At 34.2% G+C, this 20,799-nt stretch overlaps 1 protein-coding gene across 19 annotated transcripts in view; it reads left to right on the forward strand.

The window, feature by feature from the left end:
• Positions 1–20,799, forward strand: part of OSBPL8 (oxysterol binding protein like 8) — a 211,050-nt gene that overhangs the window by 182,734 nt on the left and 7,517 nt on the right. For all 19 annotated transcript variants that reach the window (XM_081129028.1, XM_081129036.1, XM_081129025.1 and 16 more), the window contains 9 exons: positions 1,844–1,925; positions 2,207–2,305; positions 3,732–3,828; positions 5,809–5,907; positions 8,555–8,652; positions 10,423–10,512; positions 11,770–11,906; positions 13,965–14,150; positions 14,474–14,561. In XM_081129028.1, the coding sequence (XP_080985154.1) occupies positions 1,844–1,925; positions 2,207–2,305; positions 3,732–3,828; positions 5,809–5,907; positions 8,555–8,652; positions 10,423–10,512; positions 11,770–11,906; positions 13,965–14,150; positions 14,474–14,561 (976 nt within the window). The remainder of the gene's footprint in view (positions 1–1,843; positions 1,926–2,206; positions 2,306–3,731; positions 3,829–5,808; positions 5,908–8,554; positions 8,653–10,422; positions 10,513–11,769; positions 11,907–13,964; positions 14,151–14,473; positions 14,562–20,799) is intronic.

Raw genomic sequence — 20,799 nt, forward strand, 5'->3', positions numbered from 1 at the left:
TACAGTAAATCCTTTGATCCAGTAATCCTGCTTCTGGTAATAATTCCTACGGATATAGCTCTGCATATACAAAATGATATATATATACAAGATTGTTGCACCAGGGTTTGTAATAGTATAAGATTAGATAACTCAAGTGTCCAGCCACAGCTGACTGATTAAATAATGTATAGTGCTTCCACACATAAGGAAGAACCCTATAAACTGATAAGGAGGGATCTTCAGCATTATGTGTGTGTGAAAAAAGCAAGGTACAGAAAAATTTGTGTAGTATGGTCCTTTTTTATTTTTTAATTTTTATTTATTTATTTTTTTAAATCTTTATTGATTTCAGAGAGAGGAAAGGAGAGGGAGAGAGAGAGAGAGAGAAACATCAATGATGAGAGAGTCATTGATTGGCTGCAGCCTGCAACCTGGGCATGTGCCCTGACCGGGAATCGAACCCCGATCGCCTGGATCCTAGGCCGATGCTCAACCACTGAGCCACGCCCGACAGGGCAGTATGGTCCTTTTTTAAAAGAAAAAAGGAAAAGACTACATAGTTTCTTCTTTATGCTTAAAGAAAACTGTTTATTTAAAAAAAAATAAAAGCTAAAAGAAGTTCCCTATAGGACATAAGTAGAAAGAGCATGGAGAGATGGGACAATAGCAAGACGTGATGTATACTTTTTTATATTGCTTTGAGTTTTGAACTGTGTGTCCTATGTGTATGTTAAATATAAAATAAAATATTATAGTAAGAAGATTTAAGTCAGGATAGGAAAAGAGCAATTAAAAGGTGGTTAGTCCTGAAAAGTGCAGGCTTTCAATTTGGCATAATTATCAATAAGCCTAGATGTAGCCTCTTTCATCTTGCATTTTATCTTCGAAAATCACATTGGACCTTCAGACATGCTTAAAGGGTGTAATAGATAGTTACATTGTAAAATAAGTGATAAACAGATGAACTAACTTCTCAGTAGAATTCACTTCTGACTTATACAACCAATATTTTACAGTGTTTACCCGTCACCAAAAGGGCAGCAAGGGGGCAGCTTAATCAGGACTTCTAAAATTTTTTTCTTTAAAATGAAAATTATTCTTTGATTACCTGTTATACTGGTAGACTTGTTCACTCTGGAAAATCTGTTGATAGCACATAGGGGAGGTTGAAGGCTAAAAATGGGTTAAAAACCTTTTTGATAGGTTTAAATTATTTTAAATCTTCCATATTTGTGATTCAGAACTTCTGTATTTTGTACAAGGGATTAAAAAGGCATATAATCCTATACTTAGGGAGGCTGTGCAGAAGAGGCTGGCATCAGCCTGTTGTCCTCCCTTCGTGTACTATAGTACTCACAGTTACCGCTGATCTCTAACATCAGCAAGTGAGAATAGAGTGAATCAAGTGGACATGGTTCTTCTCTGACGTACGGGACTGAACACCTCATACAGAGTTGTTAATGAGACTGTGCGGCCACTGCTCCATTATTGCAAATGCTAGGCATCAAACAGTAGATGAATCTCAAAATCTGTGTTTATTTTTTTCAATCACAATTATAGAATCCCTAGCAGCATCTGTAGTTCTGCAGAACCCCAGTTGAGAAGTCTTTGTTTGGAGAGTTTTCAGAAATGTTGAGCAAAGACCCGGACAGCATGTCAAAAAATAGGAAGAATGGGAAGAAAAGTAACCAGATTATAAAAAATGATTCTTACAAAGTGATGTACATGGTTGTTTTTGACATCTATTTTAAATATGAATTGTGCTTTCAATCATATCTTATATTCAGTTGTTGACTTGATAAATATGAGGGAGAATTTGTGATACATTGTATAAAATTTTTATTTACCATTTGTTTTTTAGGGCTGCTCTTGAAGAAAATCCTTATTTCCGCTTGAAGAAAGTAGTGAAATGGTATTTGTCAGGATTTTATAAAAAACCAAAGGTAATGTTTATATTTTACTTTTTCCAGCCTTATATGCGTTCTTTATTTTTTATCTTTATTTATTAATGATTGCATAACAAGGCCTCAAGGTGGCAAAATTGCAAAATACTTGATCATTTAGTTCTGGATTATGATTGAAGTCATTTAACTTTATTTTATGTCACTACTGTGAAATTTTATAAGGATAGCTTCCAGATAATACAGCTAAACCCATCTTGACTGGTTTAAACTATTTTGAATCTTCCATATTTGTAATTTGAAACTTGTATGTTTTTTACTAGGGACTGAAGAAACCTTATAACCCTATACTTGGTGAGACTTTCCGTTGTTTGTGGATTCATCCCAGAACAAACAGCAAAACTTTTTACATTGCTGAACAGGTAATAGAAATGCTTCTTAAGAAACAAAACTGATTCAGAAGTTATTGGGGTATTTTTATAGAAAATAATAACTCAGTAAGCTCACTGTTGATTAACCTTTATTAATGAACATTTGATAAGTATTTTATCTTTTAGCACTAAGTACTACTATATACATACTCAAAAGAGTTACTATTGCAGTCATAGAATCCTGTGACAAAAAATAATCCCCACCCCTTTGCCAAAATTCTTCAGTGTTTCCCCAGTTCCTAAGTCAAATGTATACCATTTGTGTGACATTCAAGGTCCTCCATATCTTTTTTATTTTACCTCAAATTACATGGTTTTCTGAGCCTTTTCATAGTAGTCAAACCTGTGCATTTACAATTAGGTAACCTAGTATTACACTTCTTTCTTTGCCTTAGTATTTTTTTTTAATATATCTTTTATTGATTTCAGAGACAGGAGGGGAGAGGGGGGAAGAGAGAGAGAGAGAAAAACATCAATGATGAGAGAGTCATTGATCGGCTGCCTCCTGCATGCCCCCTACTGGGGATCGAGCCCGCAACCTGGGCATGTGCCCTGACCAGGAATCGAACCTCCATGTCCTGGATCCTAGGTTGATGCTCAACAGCTAAACCATGCCTAGCCAGTCCACCTCACTATAAATCTTCACTAAATTGAAAAGCTTGAGAAGAGTTTAATTGATTTTAGCTTTGTCTCATTTCAGAAAATGTATGTATATTAAAATATTAGATGATTAAAATAACATATGTCAAAGCTTTTGTTAGTTTCCTATAGCTATTCATAATTTAAATGAATAGCCACTGTGTTAGTTATCCACTTTTGTATAATAAATTACTGACAAAACTTAATGGCTTAAAGCAACATTTGTTATCTCATACAATGAGGTTCAGGAATTTGGAGCTTCTTCACTGAGTGGTTCTAGCTCTGGGTCTCCTATGAAGTTGCAGTCAAAATGTCATCTAGCTTTGCATTCCTCTGAAGGCTTAAGTGGGCTGGAAGATTCTACTTCCAAGCTCATCACATAGTGTTTGACAGTAGGACTTAGCTCCTCACTATATGGGCCTCTCCATTGGTTTGTTCATAATATACAAGCTGGCATTCTAGAGCTAATGATCTGAGACAGAGACACATCAAGATGGATGCTGCATTATAACCTAATTTCAGAAGTGACATACTATCACTATCATATAAACCAACTTTGGTACAGTGTAAGAGGAGCCCACCTAATGGTGTGCATATTAGGGGGTGAGGTTCCTTGGCAGACATCTTGGAGGCTGATTACTGTAATGATCAATGTTTAATTTTACTACTTACCAAATCTTTCTTCTTTATTAATAGAGTATTCTTTTAAGACTTGAATTTTTTATAATAGCACAATAATATACTTAATATATTCTATGTTTTTTCCTGTGTTCAATAGGTGTCCCATCATCCACCAATATCTGCCTTTTATGTTAGTAACCGAAAAGATGGATTTTGCCTTAGTGGCAGTATCCTGGCTAAGTCCAAGTTCTATGGTGAGTTTCCTCTTGTCTAAGTAGGCACCCTTTGCTGAGACTAGAGATAGTATTTTTTAGTGAGCTTTTATTTAAACGGTGCCTTGAGATGCTTTCAGTAAGGAATTTTTATGTCATTTTAAGTGTCATATTTACTTGGATAATGACTTTTGTGTGTTTTTCTTTCTCCATTCATAAATAGAGGTATGACTCATTTTATATAGGTATACGTCCCATATATGTAAATTTATTACAAACACCATTTATTAAAACACAAACTAATGATTGCCCACTATGGTAGCCCTTTTAGTGCATAATGTATTTAGCCCTTACTAAGGTTTTTGTTCCATCTTAATGAACCCAAGGAGTTAGTTTTTCTATTTTAGCCTTTGACTAGAGAGAGAAAGAATCCAAGTTAGTTAGAATACTTGGTCCAGTGTCATGTACTAACAATATTTAACCTTGGACCCAAAAATATAGCAATAAAAGCTTTTGTTAAGTACAGGGGGAAATAGAAATAAAGTTACAATAAGAAACCTTAAACCAAAAACTGTAACAGTGTAAACAAACAAATCATGGCCACAGCTATGCACTAGTAGAAAACATATAACCTTAAATGCTTTTGTTTTTTTATAAATTAATTTTAAATGGAGAAAATCAACAAATTAAATTTCAACTGAAGAATTTTAAACTTGAAAGAAAAAAATAATTATGGTTAAATAAGAAAGATAAAATATATCAACAGAAATCCATAGATAAGTCTGTAACGTGGTTTTGGTCCAGGAACATGATGTATGCCTTTATTTTCTTCAAAATGTTTTTCTATTCCCTAATGTTAGTTTTATTTGGGTTTTGTTTTCTTTTGGGTTTTTTTGCCTAGTTTTTATGTTATGTTTATTTCAGAGGGTGATTGTTTTCTTCTGAAGGTTACATATATTTGTTATTCCCTCTCCATTGCACCTTCCTTCCATTCACACCCATACTCTAACTATAGTGTAAATGGCTTACGACCACCATCAGCCACCTTACCTTAATTGATATTACTAAAACCTGACAGTTAACAATTACAGCATGCACATTATTTTCAAATACATGTATGGTGTTGTCACTGGTCTAGATCATGTGTTTGACCATAAAATAACTCTCCATAAATTTCAGTAAGACTGAAAATTATGCAGAATATGTTCTGCAACTTCAATGAAATAGAATTAGAAATAAAGGATATGATATCAAGATAAATTCCAAATATTTGGAAGTTAAGTAACACTTCTAAATAATTCATGGGCCAAAGAAGAAAGCACATGAGAAATTATTATATATTTTAACCTAAATGATGATGAAAATATAACATTAAAATTTATGTGATGCAACAAAAGCAATGCTTAGAGGGAAATTTATAATTTTAAATTAGAAAAGGAGAAAGATCTAAATCAGTGATCTGATTTTTTATCCTAAGAAATTAGAAACACAGCTAATTACATTTATTATATGTAAATTGTTATACTTATGGAAGAAAAGCTAGAAGAAAATACCCTGAAATTTTATCATTGATTACAAGGGTTATGGATTATGTATATTTTAAATTTTCTAAAGTATCTATAGCATTTTTATGTCCAAAGTACTTAAAGCTTGGGACTTAAGTAATGTGACTTACAGAAGAAATAATGTTTTTATTAAAAAGTGGACAAATTAAGCTATACAGTGAAACAGTGTTTCATTGCATGTTCTACATGTTTAAGATTTTTGTTAAAAGCCTCATGTAATTAACATAAATAAGCACATAACTCTACTTTTAAAAAGTACTCATTTTATAAGAATGAAAATATAGATCAAGTATGTTTTAGATTAAGATAGCAAATATATGTTTATATTGAGACTGAGACATTTTTATTTTTAAGACATTTCACTGTAGATGTGTGGTTAGGTGTTCTAAATATGTTTCATTTGTTTTGAATTGGTTGAATTAGTTTTGTGAAATTTAATAAACATTATTTATTTCAGGAAACTCATTATCTGCAATACTAGATGGAGAAGCACGATTAACTTTCTTGAATAGAGGTGAAGATTATGTAATGACAATGCCATATGCTCATTGTAAAGGTAAGTATTTTCCATACTTGAGTGAGATATTCCTAAAACGTTTTAAAATAAATGTATATGGCTTTAATTTGTTATGTTTTGAGATTGATGAAGTCAGTCTTTTGTTTTAAAGATCCTTGTTTTACAGATACTTAAGATTATTGCTGTAATATGCTGAACTAATTAATCTACAGTGGACTTTTTGTGACGTACTTTAGTTGGAAGAGGCTGATTACAATAATGGAATTTCATTTGCCTTAAGTGCAGGTTTTAAAATTTGATGAAACTACCCATTGTTTGAGAGTCCTCAAAAGTGACTTTCATTGTCTTGGACCGACCACCATACCTTTTTAAAATTTTAATTCAGTGGTTTTTAGTGTACTAAGTCTTTTTTTTATATATATATATTTTATTGATTTCAGAGAGAGGAAGGGAGCGGGAGAGAGAGAGATAGAAACATCAGTGATGAGAAAGTGATTGATCGGCTGCCTCCTGCATACCCCCTACTGGGGGATCAAGCCCACAGCCTGGGCATGAGCCCTGATTGGGAATCAAACCTCAATCTCCTGGATCATAGGTTGATGCTCAACTGCTGAACCATGCTGGCCGGGCAGTGTACCAAGTCTTAAAAAAAATTTTCTCATCCTCATGATTTTTCCCCATTATTTAGGATACAGATACAGATATTAAAATTACTATTATTTACAACAATCCAGGCACCCAACTGTTCTGTGCACTTTATAAACTCAGTCATTCCAGTAGCCCTTATAAAGTAGGTAATATTATCCCTGTTTTATGGACAATGAAAATGAGGCACAAAGAGGTCACTTTGCCTGATATCGCAGAGCTAAGATGTGGCAGAGTCAAGATTTCACAATCTGCACTACCATGCTGGGGGTAGAATCAGCTTAAACACTCAGATTGGTCATTATCTGTACCCTCTTTTCCAACCCATTTCTTAAAAATAACTATTTTTGGTAATTACCTTCTATTTTAGGAACTGATTCATGAAAATATAGAACTTAACATGACCTTATTTCACAGATGAGAAAATTGGGAGGGTTAAGAATCTTATCCAAGGCCAAACCAGCTAGTTAAGTAAGAATGCTGAGACTGACCTCTAGGCTTGTTGATCCCCATATACTGTAGCATAAATCTACCTAGTACTGTATACGAGAATGGCCAACTTGTGGCCTGTTGCTACATAATTCTTAGAGCTTCATGTGTGGTTCTTGAAATAGACGTGAAGTAAAATATCTGAAATGATTAATTGAATTGATAAATATAGTTCCAAATTTTATATCATTTGAAATAAATGGTATTTCTTGTAGATAACCCAATACCATACCCAACTCGCAACAGTGGAAAATTTTTTCATAGTAGTGTTTTTCTTGCATGGAAAAAAGAGATTCTTACTCTTTGTGAATGAGCATAGGAAATAATGTTTATTTTCTACCCTGTATACTTTCTAAGATGTGTTCCCTAAAACACTAGTCTCTTTTCACAAAATTAGAGTTGCGAAGTCAAATAAGAATGAGAAGTCTTGCATAGTTTGTCCCCTTCTTGGAAATGAACACTGTTTTTTAAAATTAGAATTCCTTAACCAAATAAGCATGAGAAGCCTTGCATAGTTTGTTCCCCTTCTGGAAATGAACGTTGTTTTACAAAATTAGAGTTCTTTAGTCAAATAAGAATCTGAAGTCTTACATAGTTGGTTCCCCTCTTGGAAATAAGCATTGTGCATTTGCATATTAAGACTGCCTTAACAGCTTGTTCCAGGAACAGATACACACACAAATTTTTTGTTTAACTCTGTTAAACTCAGAATTTCCTCAGCTTTTAGCCACAGAACCTATTTGGGGGGATTTATTTGTTTGTCTTATACAGTTGATTCTTGTTATTTGCTGTAGTTACGCTCTATAGTCACCACAAACACTGAATTAATGAATACTGAACCATTGCTCCTAGGGCAAATACTTCCTGTGAGCCTCTTGTTACATGTTTATCAACCGGTCAATACACAACCTTGTTTCTGTTTAAAGACACCTTATTTAATATATACTATTGATTCATTAACATTGAACTAACAGCCAACAGCACTATAACTCATGTCAGAGCCAAGCTTTAACACACATTTTCTCTGAAAAGTACATCACAGCCTTCTGTGCTTAGGAACACTAGACAGCACTTCAGCTCTACATTTGGGGGCCATTTTAAACAGTAATGTCATCAACAGAGAGCACAAAAATGTGAAAAATGTGGCACTAACTATACTGCAGAAAAGACACCTTTTTACCATCTGAAAGATACAAGAAGGCAGAGTGTCACCTTGTTCGACCTCAGCTGGGAATGTGCACATTGGACAACTCAAAATGCCCATGTCCATGGATGACTGCAAAAATGCTGTGGGTAGTGATTTGGAGATTACTAATATATTTTAGTTGAGTATGTGAATATGCAGATATGGAATCTGCAAATAATGTGGATCAACTATTATCTCTTCAATCCTACAGAACTAAATTTATATGTATATTATAGATTGTTATTGAGTGGGATAGAGTACCCTCGCATTATTATTTTCTCTAGAAGGAAATTAGATTTTAAAGCTCTATTTGTTATTAGCCAGTGTCTCTCTCTTCAACCTTTTGTCAAAATTTTTTTTCTTTAGGAATTCTTTATGGCACAATGACACTGGAGCTTGGTGGAACAGTCAATATTACATGTCAAAAAACTGGATACAGTGCAATACTTGAATTTAAACTAAAGGTTAGTAGAGAATAATAGGAGGTGTCACCCAATAAAGGAGGAGCTGTGCTATAAATATGAAAGAACACAGTTTAGTTTCACAGTTTAGTCTTTATATTAAAGACTAAATATAAGGACACAGAATTCATGAAAGGGCAGCCTTGGAAGATCCAAATCACTACAGAGCCATCATTTTTTATTTTTTTATTTTACTTAATAAAATGGTTGGCATTATATAGGAGATGAGATCTAAGAAAAGTAAATGGATAGAAATTTTTCAGTTAATTAAAGCACTGCTTCAAAAAATACCAAAAAGTATGTAACTGCATGAACTGCAGCTGTGTACACTAAGACAGAGTTCTGTTAGTTACTATTTCTGCCTAACAATTTACTCTTAAAACTCATAAGCTTAAAAACACCATTTTCTGATCCTTAGGGCTTCTGTGGGTTGGGAATTTGGACAGAATGTATTAGGGATGACTTATCTCTGCTACATAATGTCTGGGGCTTCAATTAGGAAGACTTGCAGACTATGAGTGACTCAACAGTTGGAGCCTAGAACCATCTGAAGACTCATCAGTTATGTGTCTGATGCCTGGTTGGGATGACTGAAAGACTAGGACTGCTAATCTGAACACCTATATATGTGGCCTTTCCATGTAGCCTAGATTTCTCACAGCCAGTTGGTAGCTTCGAGGCAATTAGACTAACCACTTGGCAGCTCAGGGTTCCAAGTGCAAGTGTCCCTGTGAGCAAGGTGAAAGCTGCATCACATCCATGACTTTGCCTCAGAGGTCAAATTATATCACTTCCACCACCTTCTATTAGTTGAAGAGTTATAAACCTACCCAAATTCAAGAGGAAGGGATGTAGGCTCCGCTTGGGAGGATGGCAAGGTATCATTGAAGAAGAGCATGTGGGCTGGAGGGGGGTGGATAGATATGCTTGAGACAATCTTTGAAAAGTTCTGTCTCCCTTAGAGTGAAAGGGAAATTTAAGACCTTTCACAGTGTCAGTGGTTGGTATAAGATAATACATTATGTTCAGATAAAATATTTCTATGAACTATTTAATATTTATTATTAGCTCCCATGTTGATATCCATCTGATCAGCAACTTTTCTCTAATAAAAAGGAACTCTTTTAAGTATCATTAGATGCAATGCTCTTCGTTTGATTTTTTTTCACCTTGACAAATTTTTGTTTGTATGGTGATAATGCTATTTGGAAATCATGACTGAAGAGGTCTTAAGTAACTTACAGTACCTTTAAAGATTAGATTAGAGCACCAAAATTTTGTCACTGAGGAGAAACAGCAGTAATGCAACATAGTAACTCAAAGTGTATTTCTTCTAATTTTATTTTCTGGAGGGATTTTTGGTTGAGTATTATTTTCCTGTTTTATTTTGAGGGAGGGGGTGTTTTTTCTTTTAATAGATGAGTTAAGTCCTTTACGTTTGCTGAGTTAATTTTGCTTTATATATTGCTACATTGATAGAGTACAGTCTTGAGTCAGGAGAGAGCAAAGAACTTGAGTCAATTACATCAGTTTGATCTTAAGTTTATTTGAACTTCACGTAGTCTGATTTTTTTAAACCTATTTTTTCCATGTCAACAAATTCAAATGTCTTCTTATTGAGCATTTATTACTAAAATTTGAGTCTGTATTTCACTATTTGTGCCTTCAACAGCATTATAACTGTGCAGTTACTTTTTCTGTTGCTTTTGTCTGCATTGTATCTAAATATAAGTTAAAAGCAAAGTGTTTATTTAACATTTTCTCTTTTAAAAGCCATTTCTAGGTAGTAGTGACTGTGTTAATCAAATAGCAGGGAAACTTAAACTGGGAAAAGAAGTCTTAGCTACGTTAGAAGGTCATTGGGTAAGTATTTTTATGTTTTAGCTTAACAAAAGAATTCTATTCTATGGAAAAAAGTTAACAGTCACATTTTATAAACTCACTTATTCCATTGCTAAAATCACCACTATTTAACATAAGCTTCAGCTTAACACACATTTTGGTGTTGCTCTTTTACCAACAATATCTGGTTTTACCTTCCAATATGTAATGTTCTACCTTCCAAAACTTTAAATCAGTAAAACCAGCTAACACTTATATGTCACTTACTATGTACTACATTGTTTAAAAAAGTAGATGTTAACTCATTCAGTATTTAGTATAACTCTATATGGTGGGTACTCTTATTGTCCCCGTTTTACAGAGGACACTGAAGCACAGAGAGTTTAAATACTTTGCTGAGAGTAGCTGGAGTGAGAATTCCAGCCTAGGCAGTCGGCCACCGGGGTTATTACAGCAGTATACTGCCTCTCACCCAGAAGGAAGGGGCGTTTCGAGTTAGAGTTATAGTTCCTTTTCAGGAACATGGAAAGGCTATAGTGGTATTTGAGAGCGATGGCTTTTATTTACTTCTCCGTTAACCTAAATTCACATCTATATAATTTTGTTAAGAGAAGCTTAAGTGAATAAAGGATCATATCATGCTATTGCTTAGATGCACTCTCACTGTGAACATTGAGTATACTATTTTATGCATTATACATGAAAATGATAAGAAATGTTAAGAAAATGAAACTGGATCTAGAAACTCAACTATAAGGCCACATACTCTGTAATGTTTACAGTTTACTTCTATCTGAATATCATTTGGAAAAAAGATAAGAATCTTTTCTTTTAAATGAAATTTTTTAGATTGTGCTCAAATTTTTAACGCCAAGAAAGGCTCTTTCGGGTTTTTCTATATATGTTGAGTGTGTAAAGAGTAATCTGTATCTCTTTGTAGCTGTAATAAACACTATGGTTTCACTTTGGCAATTCGGAGATGATAGATGAGGCTTTGCCTATAATTGTTTGAAATTTGCTTATTAAGTAAAACTTACGAAATCTCATGAACTACCCATGTATTCAATCAAAATTTAAAATTCTAGTATTACATATTTAATCTTAGTATTTTTCTAAAAATGACAAAAGATTTGGGGCTTTTAGAAAAGTGCTAGCTGTATTTGTTTTTAAAATGCATTTAACTATGGGATTAAGTATCAAGAAGTAGTGCTATACTATATAATCCCCTTTTAAATAAAGATAATTCTCTACATTAATATTTAATATCTTTAAATACAGGATAGTGAAGTTTTTATTAATGACAAAAAGACTGATAATTCAGAGGTTTTTTGGAATCCAACACCAGACATTAAGCAATGGAGATTAATAAGGCACACTGTAAAATTTGAAGAGCAGGGAGACTTTGAATCAGAGAAGTAAGTATACCATATTTCAGCTGATTTTATGATGATACAGTGTATATTTTTAATCCCTCAAAAGTGTGGTCACTTTTCTCTGCCTTTAGTCATATTTCAATTCAGCAAAATAGTTTAACATTTGTGAGATGTGACAGGATTCTCTTTTAGTTTATGTGAACGTCAAATAAATATTATACAAATCATGCTACTTTTTTGCAGCTCAAAGATAAAACTTCCCATTTTTCTTCTTTCTTATCTGCTCTAGGGCCTATTAAAATAAAAAAGAACTTCTAGTTTGTTTACATACAATTATGGGACTAATTAATGATTCTTGGGTTTTATTTGGCACCTGTTTTCTAACCTGGGTAAGGCATGTAGAACTCTAGGTGAAGGATGTGGCACAAAAATCTACTTTTTGTTTCATTTTTCTAAAATACATGAATAATGCCACTGCACGTGCAGACTTCTAGAAGACTGGCACTAGTTGAATAATAATTAAGGCCATAGTTTCTGCTCTTAAAATCATGAAATTCTTACTAGATCTGTAACTTTTGAACCAAATATACTGTATACACATTGTCCAATTTTGTTCTTACTGTATTTCTATACTGGCACTTTATACACATTGTGCAGCGTAGTCCTCATTACAGGTTGCCATATGCATTATCATACTCTCTAGTGGGATTCAAGTGTGTGTACTTTTCTTCTACACTCAAAATTGAGGTGGTGCCCTGGCCGGTGTGGCTCAGTTGGTTGGAGCTTCATCCTGCACACTGAAAGGTCACGGATTCAAATTCTGGTCAGGGCACATACCCAGGTTGAGGTTCAGTTCCCAGTTGGGGCACGAACAGGAGTCAACCAATGTTTTTCTTTTATATCACTGTTTTTTTCTCTCCCTTCCTCTCTCTAAAATCAATGAAAGCATATCGCAGGTGAGGATTAAAAAGAAAATTTGAGGTTGTCAAAGATGGAATAATATGTATGCAGTTCTAAAATTCTGTATCAGCTGTAACCACATGATGCTCTTCATTCAGAGTGAAGCTTTGCCAAGGCATACAATAATTTTTGAGGTGTGAACATAATTTAATGTATTTTAAAGATGAGGAAAATGAGTCTTAGGCAGGATAAGTAACTTTAAGTTTACCATCCAAGGAGTGGCAGATCTAGGATTCAACCAAGGTCTAGTTCCAAAGCCTTTTTTCTGTCAGTCCCAACATGCTGTCTTCCCAGATTAGTGGAATATAGATAATACATTTTTGTTCATCTGATATAAAACTAAACTTTAGTAGGAGAAAGATTTTACCTCAGTACTCTTTTCTGGTAAACTAGTGGTTCTCAACATTGGCTACACATTAAAATCACCTGGGAAACATTTTTTTTTTTTTTTTTTTTTAATATATCTTTATTGATTTCAGAGGGAGGAAAGGAGAGGGAGAGAGAGAGATAGAAACATCAATGATGAGTGTCATTGATTGGCTGCTGCCTGCACGCCCCTGACTGGGGATCAAGCCCCCAACCCGGGCATGTGCCCTGACCAGGAATCGAACCCCGATCGCCTGGATCCTAGGTTGATGCTCAACCACTGAGCCACACCCAGCCAGGCACGGAAACATTTTTAAAAAATACTCTGCTCGCTCCCAGAGATTATGATTTTAACAGTTCCCTGATAATTCCCACATTCGAGATTGAGAAGCATGGCATTACAATATCTGATCTTTGAGGCCAGTCTATCTTAAATAGTATGTATAAGAATCATCTGGGGAGCTTGTTAAAATTTTAGATTATTGAACTGTTGTTTACATTCCTGTCATCTTAGGTCAGCACCATTCATTGCCATACGTTTAAGAGCCCATGTAATAAATGTCTCTTGCCAAGAAAAAAAATTAGTCTCCACTGTATTGCTGTACTCAAGGACCACTTTTTTTATATCTGCACTAATTTCTAAGCATCTCAGCATAAGCTTTGTCAAAGACAAAAGCCCACATGGAAATCATTTCCTCTCAAGCGAATTTAAACCTATTCAATGTAGATTTGATTTTCTGTTGCTTTTTTATGCTATTTTTGCACATGTATTAGACTATGGCAGCGAGTAACTCGAGCCATAAATGCAAAAGACCAAACAGAAGCTACTCAAGAGAAGTATGTTTTAGAGGAAGCTCAAAGACAATCGGCCAGAGATCGGAAAACGAAAAATGAAGAGTGGACTTGCAAGTTATTTGAACTCGATCCACTCACAGGAGAATGGCATTACAAGTTTGCAGAGTAAGTAATTATCAGCATAATTTGTTGCCTTTATTTCTAAAATTTTTGTTGTTAGTTTTTTATTAAGCCATATACATACATACACACACACACACACATATAAATTAGTGTGAGATTTAAATTTAATGTTCCATTTATTATAGATTTGACTCCATGATAGTAGTTAGCCTATAAAATAAGCTGAGGATCAGAAGACTTGATATGATGAATCTTAATCTTATAGCTAAGTTTATAATTACTAAAGAAAATCTAATCTAAACTTTGAAAGTTTTTAAGTATTTTGTTTACTCATTAAACAAATGGTTTGTTTTTTATTTATGTAGTACTCGACCATGGGACCCTCTTAATGATATGATACAGTTCGAAAAAGATGGTGTTGTCCAGACTAAAGTGAAACATCGCACTCCAATGGTATGTAATAGAAAAGTATCTACATCTGCTAGACATATAAATGTTTTAAATCCTTACTAAGACCTTTGGCCACCAACATTTAAAAGTTGGTTTCAAAATTTTAAATTTTTGGTTGGGAAAATGGCAGAGTAGGCAGTTCCAAGCTCTTATCCCTCCAAAGAAACAAAGAAAAGCAAGTTGAAGCTGTCAGATCCAAATTTCCCAGAACTCTGGAAAACAGATGTTCACAGTACTTAAATGAACACTGAATCAAGAAAGAGATGACTTCAAAGCACTAGGAAAGCTTTATGGCATTTTTACTTGACTTGGGTCTAATTTCTTCCTGATGCAGTGGCATTGAAGGGTTCCCACATTCCCAGTGTGGGCCATGGTTCCAGAAGGAGCAGAGCAGACCTTACTCCAAATTGTTTTGTACATCTGTTATAACCTGTCTGGGCCTGAAGGATTTATACAGGGCCCATGTCTCCGTTTTATCTAATTTAGAGCTCAGCTAGATAGATTGCAGGCAATGAGTGGAAGTACTACAAGCCAAACTAGCAAGCTGCAGACACCCAGGGCAAAAGATTACCATTGAAACATATAATAGATCATGTAAGGCCCAAGAACAAAAGCCAGGAAAAGATTCTTTGGCAAACTAGAACATTGAAAAGCCCCATGTGTAATTTAGAAAGCCATACAAATGTCCAAGGCAAGATATTTATGCTTAGAAATGACCTGCAAAAACCCTAAGATTTTACCTGAGGCTAATACCTGGGCTTTTTGCAAGTACAAGTATAAGCATTGAATGCCCCTGCATAGAGTTATTCTGCTAAGACTAGGAGAGTATTTTTTTTGTCTTTTTTTACTTGTTTAGCTATTCAAGAAAATCTCTGTCAAAATACTAGTTTAACATAGCTAAGGAACAGAGATTTCAGTGACCATGCACAACAAGGAGTACAGTTTTGTGGGGGGAGGGGAGTGTCAAAAACTAGTTTGGAAAATTCACTGAACAAATTCAACAATCCAGAAAACAGCAAACCCTGGGGAAGGTGGAGAATCTTTTTCCAGAGTTACCACATTATAAAATGTAGATGTCTAGTTTTCAACAAAGAATTACAGGGCACACAAAGACACAGGAAAATATGAGTCCTTAAAAGGAACAAAACAAATGAACAGAAATCATCCTTGATGAAGTCCAGGCATGAAACATACCAAAGACTTTAAAGCAACTGTCTTCAGTATCCTCAAAGAGTTAAAGAAAATCAGGACAAGGAACTAAAGGAAATCAAGAAAAAGATGTGCTAAAATCAGTATCAATAAAGAGAAATAATATAAAGGAACCAAACAAATTCTAAAGCTTAAAAATACAGTAATAGAAATGAAAAATTCACTGGAGATATTCAACAGCAGAGTCAGTGAATTTAAAAATAGGACAATTGAAATTATCTAGTCTAAGGAAGAGAAAGAAAAAAAATGAAGAAAAGTGAAGAGAGCCTAAGGTACCTATGGGGCACCATCAAGTGGATCATCATATGCATTAACGGAGTCACTGAAAAATTAGAGAAAGAGAAAGAAACAAAGGAATATTTGAAGAAAGAAGTCCTCCAAATTCCCAAATTTAATTAAAAGATATGAATCTATAAATTGAAGGAGTGCAACTAATTCCAAGTAGGATAAATTCAAAAGATACCCACATCGAGACATAATAAGCAAACTATCAAAAGCCAAAGAGAATCTTGAAAGCATCAAGAGAAGCAACTTGTCACATATGAAGGATCTTCAATAAGAGTAACCACCAATTTCTCATCAGAAACCATGGAGGCTAGAAGGCATGAGATGACATACTTAAAATGTTGGCCCACCTAGTGTGGCTAAGTGGTTGAGCATCGACCTATGATCCAGGAGATCGAGGTTTGATTCCCAGTCAGGTCATATGCCCAGGTTGTGGGCTTGATCCCCAGCACCGGGCGTGCAAGAGGCAGCCAATCAATGACACTCATCATTGATGTTTCTATCTCTCTTTGTCCCTTTCCCTTTCTCTCTCTGAAATCAAAGAATTTTTTTTAAATGTTGGAAGAAAAAACTTCTCAACCAAGAATTCTGTGTCTGGTAAAACTGTCCTTCAAAAATGGAGGAGAAATTGAGATATTTCCAGATAGATAAAAGCTGAGAGAGTTCACTGCCACTAGGCCTGTCATACAAGAAGTGCTAAAGGTAACCCTTCAGATTGAAATGACACCCAAAACCATTTGAAAACGATTTTCAATAAAGATAAACAGATGGGCAAATATAAAAGCCACTGTTACTGTAGTTTTAATTTGTAACCCTACTTTTTATTTCCTACAGTATTTAAAAGATAATGAATGAATAATAATTACAAATCTGTTATTGGGCATACAGCATATAAAGATATAATTTTTTACAGCAACATAAAGGGATGGAAGATGAGCTATATAGTATCAAAAAGTTTTTGTGTGCTATTGAAATTAAGTTGGTATTGATTGATGCTAGATTGTTATAAATTTAGATATAAATGTCATCCCCACGGTGACCACAAAGAAAATATCTAAAACATATACAAAAGGAAATAAGAAAGGAATCAGAACAATTCACTACAAAAGAAAAACGAAATACAAAAGAAGGTAGTAATGGAGGAAATGAGGAACAAAAGGTGTAAGACATACAGAAAACAGTAAAACGGCAGAAGTCTTTTTAAATCAATAATTTCATTAAATATACAGGGGTTAAATTTTCCAATCAAAAAGCAAACAGGCAGAATGGATTAAAATAAATATCCAACTATATTCTGTCTACAGGAGACTCACTTTAAATCCAAAACCACAAATAGAGTAAAATGAAAGGATGGAAAAAAGTTATTCCATACAAATAGAAACCAAAGACAAGCGGTGATGTCTATACTAATATCAGACAAAATGGACTCTTAAGTAGAAAACTGTTACAAGAGACAAAGAACATTATATATTGACAAAAGAGTCAGTTTACCAAGAATATATGACAATTACATATGTACAAATCAGTGAAGCCCCAAAATATATGATTCAAACATTAACAAAATGGAGAAATAGACCATTCTATAACAATAGATGCATACTTCAGTACAATACTATCATTAATGAATAGAACACCTAGATAGAAGATCAATAAGGAAACAGAAGGCTTGACCCACACAAACCAACTAGGCCTACCAGATAAATGTAGAATAGTCTACACAACAACAGCAGAATATACAGTCTTGTCAAGTGCACATGAAACATTCTCTAGGATAGACCATATGTTAAGGTATATAGCATGTCCCAGTAAATTTTCAAAAGATCGAAACATACAGAGTATTTTTTTTAGCCATAGTGAATGAAACTAGAAATCAGTAACAGAAGGAACATTGGGAAATTTGCAAATATGTGAAAATTAACATTTAATTAATCAAATTAGAAATCATAAGTGAAATTAGAAAACACTTAAATTAATGAAAACAAAAACACAACATACCAAAACTTGTAAGATGTAGCAAAAGCAGTACTCAAAAGGAAATATATAGTTGTGAATGCCTACATTCAAAAAGAAGAAATATCTCAATAACTTAATGTAATAATAGGAAACCAGAAAAAGAAAAGTAAACCCGAAGCTAACAGAGATAAACAAACTAGGGAATAGAAGAACAAGAGAGAATCAATGTAACTAAAAGTTGGTTCTTCGAAAAAGTCAACAAAATTGACAAACCTTTAGCTAGACTGAGAAAAAAAGAGCGAGACACAAATAACTAAAGTCAGAAATGGTAGTGGAGCCATTACTACTGAACTTACCGAAATAAAAAGGATTATAAGAGGATACTATGAACAGTTTTATACCAGCAAATTAAGTAACCAAGATGACATGGACAGATTCCTAAAAACACATAAAGTGGTTCAAAAAGAAATAGAAATTTTCAACAGACCTGTAACAAGGTAAGAAATTGAATCAGTAATTAAAAGCCTCCAGACAAGTAAAAGTCCAGGACCAGATGGCTTCATTGGTGAATTCTACAAACATTTAAAAAACAAACAAACACCAATCCTTCTCAAACTCTTCCAAAAAATAGAAGAGATGGAAAACCTGGTAACTCATTCTTAAGAGCCCAGCATTACCCAAATACCAAAGCCACATAGAGATAGTACAAAAAAAGAAAATTATAGATCAGTATAACTTATACTATAGATGTAAAAATCCTCTACAAAATACTGTCAAACCAAATCCAACAGCATATTAAAAAGATTATATACCATGACCAAGTGGGATTTTTCTGAGAAATGCAAAGATGATTTAACACATGAAAATTAATCAGATGAAGGGACATATCACATGCTCATTTCAGTTGACATAGAAAAGGTATTTGACAAAATCCAAGACCCTTTTATGATTAAAAAATATATATCATACTTAACAGTAAAAGACTGAAAACTTTTTCCCCAAGATCACAAACAGGACAGGCATGCCCACTTTAACCACTGGCACTTAACATTTTACTGCAAGTTCTAGCCAGAGAAATTAGACAAGAAAAAGAAATAAAAGGCACCTAAATTGGAAATAAAGAAGTAAAAGGGCCTCTCATCACAAATGATATGATTTTACATGTTAAAAAAAAAAATCCCAAAGAATCCATAAGAAAGCTATTTGAGCTGATGAACAAATTTAGCGGTTTCAGGGCATAAGATGAATACAAAAACCAGTTGTTTTTCTATATGTGTTCAAGGAACAGTTTCAAAAGGAAATTAAGAAAACAATTTAGCCCAGCCGGTGTTGCTCAGCGGTTGAATGTTGACCCAGGAACTAAGAGGTCGCTTTTTCCATTCCCCATCAGGGCACATGCCCAGGTTGCAGCTCTATCCCCAGTAGGGTGTGTGCAGGAGGCAGCCGATCAGTAATGTTTCTCTCTCATAGATGTTTCTCTCTCTCTATCCCTAACCCTTTCTCTCTAAAAATCAATAATAAAAAACATTTTAAAAAAGAAAGCAATTTAGCCTGACCAGTGTGTCTCAGCAGTTGAGTGAGGAACCAGGAGGTCACCTTTTCCATTCCCTGTCAGGACACATGCCCAGGTTGCAGGCTTGATTCCCATTATGGGGTATGCATGAGGCAGCTGATCAGTGATTCTCTCTCATCATTGATGTCTCCCTCTCCTTTCCTCTCTTTGAAGTCAATAAAAACATTTTTTTTAAAAAGCAATTTAATGTACAGTACCATCTAAAAGAATAAAATACCTAGTAGTAAATGTAACTAAGGAGACAAAAGATTTGTACACTGAAAACTATCAAGCACTGCTGAAGAAAATAAAGAATACCTAAATGAAAGACATCCTGTGTTCTTAGGTAGGAAAACTTTATTTTGCCATGATGTCAGTACTACCCAAAGAAATTTACAGATTGAATGCTCTTTATAAAAATTGCAACAGCTTTCTTTTTACCAAAATGGAAAAGCCAGTCCTCAAATTCATATGGAATTACAAGAGGCCCTGAGTAGCCAAAATCTTAAAGAAGAGCAAAGTTGGGAGACTCATGCTTTCTGGTTTTGAGACTTACTACAAAGCTGTAGTAATCAAAACAGTGTATTATTGGCCTACAGATCAATTGATTTCTGACAGAGTTGCCAAGTCCATTCAATGGGAAAGGAATTGTCTCTCAAACAAATGGTGTTGGGACAGCTGGATTACCACATACAAAAGGATGAAGGTGGACCTCACGCCATATACAAAAATTAACTCCAAATGGATTCACAATCTGAATAAGAGCTAAAACCGTAAAACTCTTAGTAGGAGACAGGGTAAATCTTCATGATGTTGTATTTGGCAAGGGCTTCTTAGACATGTCACTGAAAGCAGAAGGAACAATAACAAAATAGATAAATGGGATATCATCAAAACTAAACATTTTTATGCCTCAAGGGACATCATCAAAGTGAAAGACAACCTACAGAATGAGAGAGAATATTTGCAAATCATTTATCTGACAAGGGTTTAATATTTAGGATATATAAAGAACTTAACAAAAGACAACCCAATTTTAAAAATGAGCAAAAGACTTGAATAGACATTTCCTCAAAGAAGATAGACAAATGGCGAACAGCACATAAATGATGCTCAAAATCATTAGTCATAAGGGCAGTGCAAATCAAAACCACAATGAGGTCAGGTAGTACTTCACATCATTAAAATGATAATAATTTAAAAGTGTTGAAATGAAAAATAAGTGTTGGTAAGGATGTGGAG

This window comes from Miniopterus schreibersii (genome assembly GCF_964146895.1).
Source record: "Miniopterus schreibersii genome assembly, chromosome: 2".
Classification (NCBI taxonomy): Eukaryota; Metazoa; Chordata; class Mammalia; order Chiroptera; family Miniopteridae; genus Miniopterus; species Miniopterus schreibersii.